The 16,212-nt window shown below is 39.6% G+C and overlaps 1 protein-coding gene across 2 annotated transcripts; it reads left to right on the top strand.

Moving 5' to 3' along the window:
- The first annotated feature begins 161 nt into the window (after positions 1-161).
- On the top strand, positions 162-15,712 carry hps5 (HPS5 biogenesis of lysosomal organelles complex 2 subunit 2). 2 transcript variants are annotated; one of them, XM_085412380.1, is made up of 23 exons: positions 162-278; positions 2,798-2,927; positions 3,316-3,426; positions 3,559-3,623; positions 3,859-4,051; positions 4,303-4,433; positions 5,535-5,753; positions 5,832-5,903; positions 6,043-6,131; positions 6,361-6,539; positions 7,867-8,025; positions 8,120-8,279; positions 9,277-9,394; positions 9,731-9,877; positions 10,001-10,069; positions 10,154-10,737; positions 11,030-11,150; positions 11,351-11,500; positions 11,598-11,717; positions 12,844-12,957; positions 13,044-13,150; positions 14,143-14,434; positions 15,294-15,712. In XM_085412380.1, the coding sequence occupies exons 2-23, from the start codon at positions 2,820-2,822 to the stop codon at positions 15,352-15,354; spliced, it is 3,369 nt and encodes a 1,122-aa protein (XP_085268506.1). In that variant the 5' UTR covers positions 162-278; positions 2,798-2,819; the 3' UTR covers positions 15,355-15,712. The 2 variants fall into 2 exon arrangements, with proteins under 2 accessions (XP_085268506.1, XP_085268505.1); XM_085412379.1 differs by having other exon boundaries at positions 176-321.
- Positions 15,713-16,212: the final 500 nt, after the last annotated feature.

Below are 16,212 nucleotides of genomic sequence, written 5' to 3'. Positions count from 1 at the left end.
TCTAATAATGTGATGAGTTGTTTCATCTTTACCTCAGAGGGATTATTTGCTGCAGTATCCAGAGTATATGTGTAGCCTTTCTAAATGCGCAACTGATTTGGGTAATAAATGCAGACGCTTTCAATTTCAGTTGATCTGTAACTCGGAGGAAGCCCACGCGCTGCTTTCAGGAAGTGCCCTCATCAGCTGAGTGAGTGAGACTGTCACGGGTCTGCTGACCGACTTTCTCCAGCACAGCGGAGCAAAGACGCAATAAATCTGGGATGTAAGAAAGCCTTGTAAGTGTGGTGTTACAGCCGGGAGAGTTGCTCGGTATATCTGGTGAGTTTAATATATGAAGCTGGAGGTGAATGGACATGACAGCGTTTAAGCTAGCATTCTTGCTAAGTTGTTATTGAAAATAAAGTGGGAGGAGCGGGCTGGTTAGATTTGTGTTAACTGTAATAAACGGTGACAGTGAAATGTTTGAAATAAGTGTTACACTTTTAAATATTTCCCCGTGGTTCCGGTGTGTTTTGACGCAAATTTTAGCTTCAGTGATTTTTGGACCGGTGTTTCAGATTAACTGGTGTTAGATTAACTCGTGACGGTGGGCGCTGCTTTTCAGGACCCATTGCCCACTAACGAGGAAGTAAACACTGCGAATATTTTAATCTTTAAGTGGATATTATTGTGTGTCTGTGCGCGTTGTCACGTTTCGCATTGTTTTGGGCCAAAAGAGAAAACGCTTTCGATTTTAAATTATGATCGCGACATGCGTGAATCCTCTGCAGCAACTGCAATGAACAAACATAGGTGACGAGACTACTGCCTGTTCATAATACTGAAATGGTTAATAAACGCGCTATCTTTGTTCCTGTTTTTCCTGTATATTGTTACTGCTCTGGTGACATTTGAGGTTTGTCAGTCCCACAGTTGGATACAGCTACACCAACATGAACTGGGTTTTAGTCTACCCATGCGACAGTCTACAACCAGAGAAATTTTTGACGCATCAGAATCTGACTCGATTCTGACGTATTTCAGACGGAGAATGTCTGTTTCATGCCCAGAGTGTTTTGGTACTTGCATCTTACAAAAAAACTATGGAATAAATAAAATGTCATCACTATTTATTTTTGGTTTACTATAATCGGGCTTATTTTTGCCTATTTATTTTATTCACAAGATAAAAGCAAGTTTATTTTAACATACAATAAAGGTGTGGAAAAATAATTACTTTTTTATGGTATATATTTATTTATTTAATAGCACTGATGTGTTTTAAAGTTGGTATAGATGGTGAATTAGGTCGGAGATGGAAAAAAATTGTATTTCCCTGTGTAAATGTGGAAAGTTCTGATCTCGGAGGTTGTGAATATAGAAAAATTTGGACACTACGTGAGTACTTGGTACATGGATTACTTTTTATATTCTGCTTCATACAGTGAACCAAGTGCAAATGTAGGGTTTTGTCTCATTGCTTCAGTAATGGCATTCACCAGTTTAGCAGTTTGTGCCTTCTCTTTGAAAATTTTTGTAAAACAGAATTATGGGGGGGAAAACTGGGCATATAATGTAGTTACAAGCACGTTAATATGAAAGGGGTGGTGTTGGCAGCGTGTGAACGGTAACAAAGATGGTTTCACTGGCAAAGGAAGATGGAGCTATAATATTACATAAATATGAGCTTAAACACTTAATGCAGACGGAAAGCAGCACAGCTGCTGCACAGTGTCAGTAAGTGAGAGGGACAGTATAGCATTTGTTCAGTAAGACTGGAGCAGTGCTATTAATAAAGTTTAGCAAGAAAGGAAAGTGGCCAAAAAATGCTCACTGTGTAAGTTAAATGATTTCAGCGTCACAGTGTTTTCATTAAGAATAATGAGGATCAGAGAGATTACATTTTATTACTGAATTATTATTATTATGTATTAATTATTGTTTGTAATATTTATTATTTCAGGCAGAGCACCAGTGGTGTTTAATGACCTCAGAGCCTAATTGCAAATTTTATACGAGGCCATCAATTGTGAGGCCCTGTTGCTCTGATTTACAGTATAGTATAGAGCAGTAATGAAAACTGGTGTCTGGTGTAGCCAGTGACTGCAGCCTTTGGGTCAACTATTCACAGTAGCAGCTCATTTTTCTGCAACTAATGCTAACGTATTTATTGCAAAACTTTAACTTCTAACTTCAACTCTTGAATCTACACAATTTAACACCACTTTGAAACGGCTAACATCCAACACTAAATGAAAGATGAATCATTTTGAACAGCAGCTAGGGCTGAATGTATCCAGCAAGAAAAAAATCAACATCCTCCTCACGGCTTTTATCCTTAAATTCGTCAGTTAATTAAGTGCAAATCATCACTGTGCAGCACCGAGTTCTGATAATGTAGCCAGTTCTACATTTTCAGTCCCTTCAGTCCCTTCTCACCTTCATGCTGTCCTGTCAAAAGATCTCCAGAATAAAAGGCTTTAATAACAAAAAATGTTAAAGATAAACATATTTTTAACTCCAAAAAACACCCTAATGTTGAAGTTTGCTTATATATTGGGTAATAACTAAAAGCTTCAGTATTTTATCTGAATTATAATAAAATCATTTAAAAAGTGCTCTGTGCACCAAACTAACTGTTTTAAAGAGGGGGTTCTTTTCAGGCTGGCGGTAATGTAGAGTGGAGTCATGACTGGTCAATTAAAGAGGGTAGGTACGCTGCTGAAAGTCATGTGAAGCCACACGGCCGAGGGCCATGGTATGAACTCTCTCCTATTTTCTTTCATACTTATCTGACTCACTCTTTGTCCTTCAGCTGTGTTGGAGCACCAGTGAAGATGCCTCCGATACCAGTTGTTCCAGAGAACCACAATTATGTCCTGGCAGAGTTCGACTGCCTCGATCCACTTCTCTCTGCTCTGCGTTTGGACTCCGGCAGGCTAAAGGTAGTAATTCTAGCCAGTTTTCTATTTATATTCAAGTAGGCACCTCATATTCCTAAATATCTTTAAAGAAGGACTTGAAACAAAAACAAATTAGTGGATGTAATGTGTCAAGAATCTTGTTTATTTTGGTATTTGTTGTTTTGGTGGTGTTTATATTTTAACCATTAGTGATCTGAAATAAACTACCTTCAGGCCACATAAAGGGTTACTAATGGGCGCCACCATTGCCACATGAACCGCACTTTGATAATCCTGGCTTTAAAGTTAGTAGGACGTATTAAAAAATATACAATATGGATTTAATTTCTTTCAGCTGTAGTGGAAGAAAATTAGAAAAGCAAGAATACAATTATGCTTGACATTAATTCTGTGTTACACTGTGCTGTAGTGTACCTGTTTGGCAGTGTCGAGGAAGTGGCTCGCATTAGGAACATCAGCAGGTGGGGTGCACCTGATTCAGAGGGAGGGCTGGAAACAACGGCTCATCCTCACTCACAAGGTAATAAGTGACTGTGAGCCTGTGCTGCTCTTCTGTTAATGAGTGATAGAGTTAAACATAAACAGTAATGCGGTGTTTGTTTTCTTTGCATTTGTCCACTGACCCATCACTCAATGTGCGTGTTTCTGCCAGGAGGGATCCATCGCTCAGGTGGCATGCTGCCCTCACGATGAAGACTTTATTGCAGTTGCAACAAGGTTAGCGTTTATTCAAGAAAGTAAATAAAATGTTTCGTACCACCTTGGTTTAAAATGTGTGTTAACACACCCACTTGTAGAATGCTGCCCCCTGTTGGTTAAAGTTGTAGTTAGATTCTTTTGTGGGTAACTACAAAAAGTACTTTTAAACAAGTTGCAGGCTTTTTCTTTCCTGCTTCATCTCTGTGTTTGGCTGTGGTTCCCATATTGTTCACTATGTGTGATACACATCCAGTCAGGGTCTGGTGGTGGTGTGGGAGCTGCAGTTGGAGCGGCGGGGTCGTCCAGAGAGAGTCAGCGTGTCCTGGGAGCACAGAGGTCAGACAGTTACTGCACTCTGCTGGGATACAAGCGCGCTGAAAGTTTTTGTCGGCGACTCTGGAGGCAAGGTGTCCTTTCTCCGTGCAGGATCCTCCAAAATGGGAAAGGTAGTGACTGCTGATTAACATTGAAAGCTTGGCACTAATTAAAAGTAGGTACTAGTTCAGTGGTTAAACATGCAACTATAAGAGCTGCTAGCTCTTATGGTGATTAGTTTTCTGACTGTACTTTTTTTCTTTCTCAGTTTTTTTTTATTCTGGCAGACAAGAGCAATGCTGCGTCTGCATGCTACATTTATTATTATATTTAAAATTCATCCTTCCCTATGATATATGTATTTATTTTTTTTTGTCTTTAGGGGTCAGCGTTTGTTATATTCCCTGTCCAGACTGTCACCACTGTGGACTCTAAAGTGGTTCAGCTTGGGTACCAAGATGGACGACTGCTTGTGTCTTCCCTCACCCGCTGCTATCTCTGCGACACAGAGAAGTGAGTACCACCTTTGCTCCATCCGTTTGTGTCTTTCATATTCTCTTTTTCGGGAGAAACTCACAGAGCGCTCGCACTCATGCTTCCATTTAGGTAAATGTTGTCATTAATGGTCCAGTAGTAATATGTTGGGTCCATTATCATGGACATATTAGTTTTTATCACAGATTCTTCTCTTATTCTTAAAATATTAAGTTTGTATTTTTATTAAACATGAACTACAACAGATTCTTCTGTGCACAAAAGCAGTGCTACAAGCAGGATTAATACGTTGGCGAGTTTTCAGTGTCAAAGGTGCCTCACTTTTAACTTGGCTAGATCGCCATAGTAACTTATGCTGAAAATATGGTCCAAAGCACTTTATATGTCCAGTGTGCTATGCTGTGAGTTTCAGTTTGAAATCATCAGTGACACATTCTGATTAACAGTATCATTCAGTATCATCATTAACAGGATCCTATAATTGTTATACTCTACAAAAAGAATACACTTTAAACAGCCACCCTGAGCGGTAGTTTACCTGTAGCGCCAAAGGAAGCCCAACTGTAAAGTTACAGCAGTGTGAGTGATGTGCCCCACATTGTTTCAGTGATTGAATGAGCAGCTGTTACATTAGGAATAAATGGCAGCACCAACAGTGCGCTTACTGGTAAAATCACTTCTGCATTTTGCGGCACCAAGTTTGTTCATTTCTGCAGAGGAAGAGTCAAATAACGCGTCGAAACACTATTTCACGTTAGCACGCAGAGCCTGAAGTAGAAATAACAAAGAAAGCCGAATGAGAACAGAAGCCGTATTGAAATGTATTAACTTTATTTTGTACAGTATTTTTTTCTCTCTTCTCTTCTTTGCTAAATGTATCTGTATATTGTTTACGTGATTGAAATAAATTAACAAACAAACAAACAATGATCCCTGTTGTAATGCCCGTTATCTCCAACACAAATAAAGCCTGGCCACGTGGGGCTTCCTGTATAGTATATTATAAAATCAATATTTATTTTATTTTTTCCTCATGTTTATAAAAACTGTATTCCGTGGTGTATGGGGGACTTTTCACGGTTGTTATGTGATTTTTTTGGCTTCTGTGTGTCTCTTCAGGGAGAAGTTCTGGCGTGTTGGTAATAAGGAGCGTGACGGGGAGTTTGGAGCTTGCTTTTTCCCTCAGAATAGGGGATTATTAATGGGTCAGCCCCCACTGCTGTACTGTGCCCGGCCGGGGTCTCGAATATGGGAGGCCAGTTTTAATGGCGAGGTTCTGAGCACCCATCAGTTCAAACAGCTTCTGGCGTGTCCTCCACTGCCTCTCATCACCTTTAGGTATTGTGTGCTCCTGCTTAGGACCCTGTTTATTTTAAAAGCCAGACTTCTGATCTAAATTTTCTTCCTCTGACGCAGAAATGAGCCAAATTACAATCCAGTGCAGAAGACTCCACAGTCTATCGCCTTCCCTAAGCTGCTTTATTTGGGGTAATAAGCATAATTTTTCATGTCATGTTACAATATTTGAGATATTTTCATTTTATCTGACATGTCAAATTGTTTAAAAAAATCCATATGCAGATCAGCCTGTCACTTGACTAACTATACACTTTGTTTTTGTGTATAGGGACCAAAACCTGCTGACCTGGACTGATTCTGCCATTTATATCTTCACACCTCAGAATGGACAGCTACTTTTGTGGACTGAAGTTAAAGGTGTGTTTCTGCCTTCTTTTGTTCCCAGAATACCACCAACCTTTTACTTCATGAACACAAACAATTTTCCCTTAAAATGTAACCATTTTATTATTTTACTGCAGTAACATCATGTTTATTTTTAATCTCGATAGACAAAAATCATGAAGGTTAACGATGATCACACAGAGCTTTGTTGCTCTGATATAATCGAGTGTAAATTATTCTGTCTGTTTTCTGTTTTTTGTAGATTTGCTTGACGTGGCGGTTTATCGCAGTGAGCTCTTCTGTCTCCATGGAAGCGGGCGTCTGTCCCACCTCTCCTTGATATCTGCAGAGCGATGTGTTGAGCGCCTGCTGCGCAGGGAGTCCTGGCCTCTGGCTGCTGCTGTCTGCTGTATGTTCCAACACGCAATCACTACCAGCAGGGTAAGATTGCTACCACTCCCATACTAAAGCTGCTTTGTATTAGCGTCTCGTTGGCTCCACTAAGTTCATCTTGGCTAGATTCTATTCAGTTTCAGTCATTTTCCATTACAATGAAGTACCAGCTCAATGTGGGTGACATCGTGTTTGTGACACAATGCAACAATCGAGGAGATGGAGGTGATGGTACACCTGCTGCTTGGTTTCTGATTTGTTGTCACAGAGAACGTGGTGGGCGTTGTGTTACCATTTCCCTCTTGCTTCGTCTGAAAAATGTCAGGTTTGATTCTTGTGAAGGAGTCGCTCTCATGACTCATTCATTCATGTCGGTCCCAGGCCAATCAGTGGCATGGGTTCTGTTCGTGTTACATTTTTGGCTTGATTCAGTTTGCTTGAAACCCCGTCCAAGAAGGTGCTAAAAATGTCCCTAGTACCAGTACGATCACCTAATACTCTAAAGGTACAGTCGAGTTGAGCAGGTGCTAATAAAAAAGAGCAGCTGGAAGTAGGGTTAGTTAAGGGACATTTGGTTTACTTGGGACAACCTGGAGCAGGTGGCAGGGAGAGGGAAGTCAGGGTGTTTCTGCTTAGACTGCTGCCCTCGTGACCCAAACATGGAGGGATTGATAGAAGGAAGAGAAAAACGGAGAGAGAGTCCTTGTGTTTACTGTTAAGTTTTCATAAGAAAACGTAATGATTAATCTGCATCATCAACATCAAACACAGCAGGGCTCAGTGATATTTAAAGAAACTGTTCTCAGCTATAAAAGCAAAAGAAACTTAATTAATTACTTTATTAATAATAACAACACTTCCATCTTACCATCAACAACTTCAACAAGAAGAGGCCTTGATAGGCCTTTGCTTACACTTGTGTCAAACAGTCCTAAAGCCCGGGAGGTCAGGTAAACCTTAAGCTGTGCTTCTGTTGGCTCAGACTTCTGTGGGGCTGCATGTGATGCACTGATACAACTCTTTTTGTCATTTGGTGCTATTTAATTGAATCAAATTGAATTTTAAGTTTATCAAATGCTATTTTCCATCATGTTCCTTCTACGTTAGATATATATATATATATATATATACTACATACTACTGTGTGGAAATGTAATTCAGACTTTTAAACTAGAAAGGCAGTCGTTCGACTTCTGGTCCACACCTCTAAAATAAAAATGTCAGTGGCGACGATGCTTTAGTCAGTTTTCTTGACAACTTTCAGATGTTTGTATGCTGCAGATTAAAGTTTAAGTACTTGTTAATGGTGTTTTTTCATTTTTTTTTTACTTTGTTTATCAAGATCTTAGTAGGAATTATTTTTTATTTAATTCAGGCCAGGAAATCAATTCCCATTGACCGCCTCGAGCACCTGAAGTCTCAGCTCAGTTCCAGCACACATCTAGAGCTGATCGGGCAGCTGGAAGAGGTCATCACAAAGCTGGAGCCTCTTGACTCAGCCTCCAGCAGCCGGAGGAGCAGTATCTCCTCACATGTAAGAACTAATGTGTTTCTTTAGTTCTTCAGTGGCTCACAGTTATTCTATGTAATGAATGAAGTGCAGTGATATTAGATACGTGGTTTTTAAGGAGAGTTTCAACGTCCTGGACTGTGGAATCTATCGAGTGATCAGCCGCAGAGGAAGCCAGTCAGATGAGGAGACGAGCTCGCTGCTTAATCACTCTGTGTCAGAGGAGGAGCGACTCAAAGAATTCAGCTTTGTGCAGGATGAGGATCAGGTCGATCACGGTAAGAGACAGTCTTAAGTGATGCATACAGAGTTACAAAGAGCCTTCTAATACTGGTGATAAAATAACACTTTTTCCATTGTATAACCTTCATATTTAGTATAATCTGCAAAAACTGAAAATTCTCAGAGATGAAAAGTTGACAACCGCAGCCAGAATTTAGTAAATATTAGCAGACACAGCATTTTTCTGTAGAGAGCAGACTTAAGTCGATGTAACTCTTTTTAAAAATGATCAGAACAGATTAAACTAATACTGAAACTGAGATCACAGCAAAGCGGAAATCTAACTTACTTTTCTTCTTTCTTTCATTCTTTGACTCTTGTCCTGATTCCATCTCTTTGTGTTTTCTCTCTCTTTTTTATATATTTGATTTATGTCTCAGGATCAAATTCATTTTCTACCCCTTCTAATTTCAGCGTTAAGAGAGAGTAAAATTATTTTCAGTTTAACACTCTACTAAAAACCAAGAAAGAGGGAGAAAAAAAACCTGTGAATAACCTAACTAATTGGATATGGGAGCGTTCCACAGGATCTGTGTAACCCAACTGCTAATAATTTGACTCTTTGCCTCTCTGTTGTAATGATCATACATGTTTTTAATAACCAACTGTTTTTTTTCTATTACAGTTTCTGACTTGCGTTTAAAAATAAAATAAAATCATTTGATAAAAAATATTTCTCTGCTGCTGCATTGTTGGATTTGCTGTGAGTGCTGAGCAATCACTGTGATTATTGACCTGCTTTACAAATTTAATCTTCACTTTGTCCCACTGTTAATACCAAGTTTCTTATCTTTTTCCATCGTATCACTCACATACATCACTGTTTTGGGTTAATTTTTTTTGTATCGTGCAGCATTTGATTTGTGTTCTCTCTTCATTAGTGTCTGCCACGTTTGCTCCATCTGCTTGCATTATGTCCACTGTCTCTCTCATCTCTTTGGTACTCCATCCATCTGTGTTTTTCCTCCGAATCTCGCCCCCACCTCTACTCAGATCCGCAGACCAGTGAGCGCACGGAGGCCGAACGATCTGACCAAGGCCTGCAGTTTCACCTCCCGCTCTCGTTCCGTCCCAAACCCCCCCGCATCGCGCTGCAGGCCGTTAAAGACAGGTGAATGAAACAAAGAAGCTTTAACTACAAACGTGCCTCTCGCTGCAGCTCATGCGGCTTTGAGCTATATTTTAACACTTTCTTCTTCTGAGAATTGAAACTTTCACTCAAGTGCAGCTGTGCATTCATATGCCTTACTTCCCCTTTCCGCTGAAGACCCACATCTGTGTTTTATTATTCATACTGAGGCACATGTGGTGTGTTTAATTTTAAGGTCTCGCATTTTTCATCCTTCTGAGTCATTTCACCTTTGTATTTGTACTGCTTTCTCTTCCTCTTGTTGTTTTGCTAAATGGTGCAACAAAACGTATTTATTGTTCACCTTCTTGTCATCAGTGTTTCTAGTTTTGTTAAGAAGACAACAGAGAAGATCAACACTCTCCAGATGAACTCTGAGCTCTGGCAGAGACCTGAATTCAGAGAGGGCGGACCGACTGAAATATCAGCCACCACAAATTTGTACTCCGAGGAAATGGAGAATGAGTAAGTGCTGTTGCGACCCTGTTTTAGAGTGCTTAGAGCAATGTGTGTTGTTTTAATAGTAGCCATAGAAAAGAAATAAATCCAGACTGTTTTCTTTTTTACTTTGACATGTACGTGTCACAGGGTTGGTGATGAAATATCTAACGCTGAGGCTGAAATGCAGGAACTTCAGTCAGCAACAGAGCAAGCTATGTAAGTACTGCATTTTGTCAATTTCCCCAATGCAAGATCCAGCAATGTCTTCTATTAAACAGTTACAAATATTTCCGACATCAGCTCCCAGATACAAGATCCTTTGGTGCTACTAGACCCAGCCTCCCTGAGAGAAGCTCTGCTGGAGTGGTTGCCGGTTCTGGAGCGAATACTTGGGTCTGTGGCGCTCAAGTCTGCTGCTGCAGGTGATTCCACTATGGATGGAGCAGGAGAGGAGAGATGGGATACGGATTATTTAAGCACCTGCTCAGATCAACGAGAGGATCCTACCTCTTCATCAGAAGAACCAACAGATGTAACAGAGAAGAACGAAACGCCTAAGCCTGAGGAAGAAGAGGGACAGCGTGAGGATCAGCTAAAGTTAGACTCAACGAAAAACGGTGCTTCAAATGGGAGTCCTGCTGAGCCAGTCCGTGTGGTGCCCCCTAAACCCATACCATCAGATCTGCTGGCTCATCTCTGTGAGCTGGCCACACTGTACACAGAACTGAGCTGCTTCAGAAACCAGAATGAACAAGAGCTGGGGTGCACAGTTTTCCTGAGGCGCTACTTTTTTCTGCTGGACCAAGAGCGCGTGAGAAGAATGTGTCTGCTGTGCCATCAGGAGCAGCCCGAGATAATGAGCTCCTTCACTGAGGCAATGCTAGGTCAGACAATTATCCTTGAAAACTTACATGTATGTGTGTTTTCAGAGTTCACAAATCGACAAACAGACAATTTTAAAAATTAAAACATTCAAATAGAAGAAAAATATGTAGAAAATAAAGGTGAATATGTTTAATTTTGGTTAGGAAATTAAATGCATGTGCTCTGCAATAATCCTATATATAACAAAAGACTAAAAACTAGTCAGAACTTTGATAAAATAATGATATACATATATTGCTCATTGATTCTTGGTGGTTTCATCTTCGTCAAATATCATGCTTGTATCTGTAGAGCTCACCCAGTCTAGCAAGGTGGTGGAAGTTTTTCAGAGAGGTGATTTGCAGAAATCTTTGAGAAGTCTGAGAGAGCTGCAGCCCTGGAGTCCAGCTCATCTCCTCGCTCACTTTCACAGGTCGGCATCCTTTTTTGATAAATCACATATTTAAAGGTCCCTTCTTTAATGTTTGACCTTCAAAATGAAATGCAAAGTCTTGTATTGTGTGATGTGACAGTAAAAGTGATTTGATTTTGATTTGATTTGTGATTTTAAACTATAGAAATAGAAAAGTGTTGTTAGACCTTATGAGATAAGTTTGCTATGTTATTTTCCAGACTGTATGAGAAGCACGGTGAGGCTGCTGTACGCTCCTTTTCCCAGTTCTATCCTACCATAACTCCTGCTGATGTAATGACCATGGCAAAAAAAAGCCATTTCCTGGCATATCTGGATAATCTGGTACAATCACAAACTGAGGAGCACAGGTATGTCTTCAGCTTAACCTTTTTGTTCAATTAAATAAAACACCAAGCTCATGTTGTAGAAGCAGAATTTCACACTTATTTCTTCTTCTTTTTTGAGGCTGTCATTTTTGCAGTCCCTCCTTGATCCAGAATCGCTGAGACAGGATTGGCTGGAGCTGGCACTTACCCATGATGCCCCACAGTGCTGTGATACCCTGACCCCTGATGGACAGCCAAGGTAAGTTAACACATTTTTGTCTTTATCCTTCAACTGGCAGAGTGAGATTGTTTATGAGCCCAGCCTTACATTTCCATGTGCCATTATGATACAGGAACTGGCTCAATGATGCCACAAAGATAATGGAAGGTTGTGTGTGAGTTTTCTCTCATTTTGACAGTTACTGTTTCTGTAATCTAAAATATTTTGTGCACAAACCCTCAAAATATTTCTAATATTATACAAAGTAATAATAATGGGCTTTTTTTAAATTGATTAAGTTGGTCACCAGTTTATTTGTATTTTGATCTTAAAGTAGTTCAACATACTGTAATGCTGTGCAAAAGTCTTGAGCCACCCCTCATTTCTTTTTATTTTGCTTCCAAAAAGCCAGACTTTCTTGTATTTTTTTTAAATGCTCTTGAACAATAGTTCTTTAGCTTTCTGTAGGTCTTGTCATAATTTGGGTCTGCATTTCAGATGTAGATGTTGAGGGATCTTGTCAAGATTGATGGAAATATGATTTTTTTTCTGTAAAATCTGTAACGTCTTATTGGCCACAGTTTCATTTTTCAAACACACGGTTAATGCAATAAAAGCACCTGGATAGAAAACACACAAATTTACACTATCAGTTATGGATTGGCCTCCCCAGATCTCAACATTACTCAAGCAGTGTGCGGTCCTCTTCATAGAGAACAGAACAAAAGGCAGCCAACATCCAAAGTGGAGTTTTTAATGTATGACGAAACCTGGAGAGCTACTCCTCACGACATCTTAAAGAAATTAAGAAATTACGTTTCTTTAAGACTCCATAAAAATGATAGAAAACAAACAAAAAATTACAGGAGAACATTTTAGAATGTGTCTCACTAATAAAGGTAACAGTGTAGAAGTGACTAAAGTGACTAAAAACTTTCAGACTAATTTTAGTCACTAAAGCAGATAATATGTTTGTTTGTTTTTTTTATAAGTGCTATTATTTAACCTGTAAGGCCCAGTAGATTAGCTGAACATGATGAAAACGAACCATAGCTGGATAGATCCAAACATAGCCGTTTCTACTGGAATCTATTTAAGTAAGATACTGAAGTGAGAACGAGGAACAATAATAAATATCACTAACTTCATGTGTTTCCTGCTGCAGGTGGCATTCACATTGTTTCGCTTGGGGCTATGGACGCCTTCTGTCGCTGCTGATTCGCATTCCTGCAGACTTTTCCTCAAAGCAGAAGATGTTACAGACTTGTCGAAGTCACGGGTATAATTAGTAATTAGTTGCCTACCTTAAAAAAAAAAAAAACAGGATGTATGTGGTATAACCCTTTGTGTAACGTGTGTGTGAAGGTACTGGACGGGCTACCTCTACCTCTGCAATGAGCTCCAACTTCGCACAGAGGCTTTCATCGCCATCTGTCAGCTGGATGACATCACCCTGCTGGATGAATCTGATGGTAAGACGAAGTCTTTAAACCACCGTCTCTCAGATAAGAACAATTAAATTTGGGAAATCTTCACTGGATGATGAGATTTAATTACAGTAAACACGTCAGGGGTTGCTTTTTTTAATACAAGAACAGTGCTGCATCTTTAAACTCATTACAAGAAATACAAAGATACAGTACGTCTAACTATCCATTAATAAGTTAGTAAGAGTGAGGACAGTTAAAGTAAATGCAAAACCTGTGATCAGCTGTTCTTGTGCAATGAGCAGGTAATACATCTAAATTAATCATTACCATGTAATAAAGATGGTCTCGATAATCTTCTTAAACTCCAACTGTGGAGCAGGAGTTATGAAATACAGACTTTACTGACCGACTCATTTAAACTGAGTAACTCAAGTCGATTCATTTCACTTGGTTTCAAATCACCACAACGTTGACCTCAAGAGATTTATAATGTAAGGTAAAGACCCTACGATAATAGAGAGAAAACAACCCCCTATGAGCAAGCACTCCCATTCTACTGTTAAATATCCTGAGAGCCAGAAGTAAGCCCGTAGTCTGAGAGCAAAGTACTCTGTTGGGGTTATGCGGTACTATAAGGTCTTTAAGATAAGATAGTGCCTGATTATTCAGAGCTTGGATGTGAGGAGAAGAATTTTTAATTTGATTTAGAGTTTAACAGGGAGCCAATAAAGATAAGCCAATGCGGGAGAAATATGTTCTCTCCTTCTATTCCCTGTCAGCTCCCTCGCTGCAGCATTCTCCTTTTATTTAATGCTGTGGTGGAGGACAGAGGGCAGCCTTGGAAATGTTTGACTTCACAGGTTGTCTGAATGAAGAAATTCAGGAATGCCTTTAACACTTGCGCGGACCAATTCCTTGGAACTGTATCCTGTTACTTGGCTGGTTCATTTAGTTATTATTGAGACCTTAAAATGGCCACGTTTGTAAACCTAAAAAAGCACTAACGTGTGTTCCTTCTCTTCTTTATTTGCCAGGTGTTAGGCCCCAGACCGTGGACGAGTGGAAGCTCTTGATCCAGCTGTCCCAGCAGTGCAGCAGCACGGTCAACTCTGAGCAGGTCGCAGGTGCGAACGGGAGCGACTGGTCCAATGGCTCAGCAGACTGCAGAGGAAAGATCAGCCCGGAGAGCCTGACTCTCATGCTGGCTAGGACTGTTGGGCCTGACCAAGCTCTGACCATCCTGGAGGACTGTGGTGTTCAACTGGTCCTTTCACCCCACTCCAAACTGGTCTGTGAGGTGCTGAGAGTCGCTGAGAAGAGGCAAAGGTGGGTCAGGCTATCAAATGTTTAGAATCTCAAAACAACAGGAAAGACTATTCATGTATTGTTAGATGCAGAAAACGGTAAAAAATTGGGGTCTCCTGCAGTTCCTGGCTGATGTGAGGAAGTAACGTTCACAGAAACAAACCTGCAACATGTTTGGATGTTTGCATAACAAACTGCTGACACTGATTTATTTCCTTGTTCATTAAAACACGTAGTCGAGCGAATTAGTAGTGGTAATTGTTGTAGTTTGCACTTTTACACGCACTGAACTTAAGTTAGTTGTTAGTTTGTTATTTTTTTGTACTTAACACAAAGCAGAATCTTGTGTGACTAAGATTCCCAAATGGGACTAAATGTAGTTCACAGCTCAACAGCAGGCTGCAAACAAACTGACCCTATACTGACTACATTTCATGTCAAATTTGTTTGTACGGTCATTAAACCAGAGGCACTCTGAGAGCACAATCCTCCATCAAGACAGCTCACTCGCTGGGCTGTTTACTTTTAATGGAACATTATTATATTTTGCATATATCATTTTGTTCTTTTTACATGTTCTATAAGACGTTTGTAATGCAGCAGAAATCAGATACGTTTATAAAATATACATTTTATATTTATATTTTTATATTTTACATTTATTAACATTGATCAGATTTCGTCTGAGCAAACTGTAAGTTGGGTAAATGAAGGAGACTGAAATGTCTCCCATCCTATTTTTAAGCTGTGATGCACATTGACACACGTTCACATTGCTCTGTCCACTGGATTAAAATACAGGCTTTGCTTTTTAAAAGTCAGCTCAGGTTAAAGATTTCTTTGTCATGAAAAAACTATTAAAAAGTATTTTATTTTTCAGGGCCATGATCCAGACGATGCTCGAGCGGTGCGATCGGTTCTTGTGGTCTCAGCACGCCTGACTCCAGATCTGAAACCAAACAACATACAGCTAACACTTACAAGTCTTCCCACTAACTGCTGTTAAAACTGTGACTTAATTTATTCACTGTGATATCTGTCAAAGTCCCCGAGTTTAGATGAAGTTATTTATCTCAGAGTGAAAACAGTATTATGTGTCTTCATTGTGTGTACTTGCAAATTTCTGTGAATACTCACGCGTGTGTGCCTGCAATGTGTGAGTTTTTTTTAATTAGTAGTTCTGGTTACTGCTTTTTGCATGTTTCATGCGACCAAATGAATCAATACATTTTTCTGCTTTGGCAAAAATAAACTGACCAAACTAACTGAGTAAAATAATGTGAATAAAAGCCATCTGCATCAAAGCTCTTAATGCTTTCATTGTTTGTTTTTAAGGTTTCATTTATTGTGCTATCGATCCTTGTTACTGTATTTTTCCCTTGTGAATCTGTGCCAGATAGACAAATCCAGAAAGCTCCAAACACAAAGGTGGCTTTAATCCAGTCTGCAGACCTCAAAACCAGGTGATGGTGAGAAATGCTTGATCCCATATTTGGGATTTTTTTTTTTTTTGTTACAGCAGTTGAAATCATAATGAAATAATTATAATAACAATAACATTTAGTCAATGTGGACATCCAGGTCACATCAACATCCTGGCATAAAGCTGTTCTTTCTCTATCTCTAGTCTTATTCACAGTCTTATTCACATTCACCAGGACATAATGTCTCCCAGCCCACATCCACAGAGTCATAAGTACATAAAGCTTCACTCTTACCTTTCACTTTGAAAAACAAATACCTAAATTACAAGAAAAAACAAACTGACTATCCAACCATATAGTGAAGTGAAAAAGAAA

Source organism: Rhamphochromis longiceps, linkage group LG7 (genome assembly GCF_057381845.1).
Source record: "Rhamphochromis longiceps isolate RC_006_pf linkage group LG7, R_longiceps_female_GT1.1, whole genome shotgun sequence".
Lineage (NCBI taxonomy): Eukaryota > Metazoa > Chordata > Actinopteri > Cichliformes > Cichlidae > Rhamphochromis > Rhamphochromis longiceps.
This window is presented reverse-complemented; position numbering and strand designations above follow the sequence as displayed.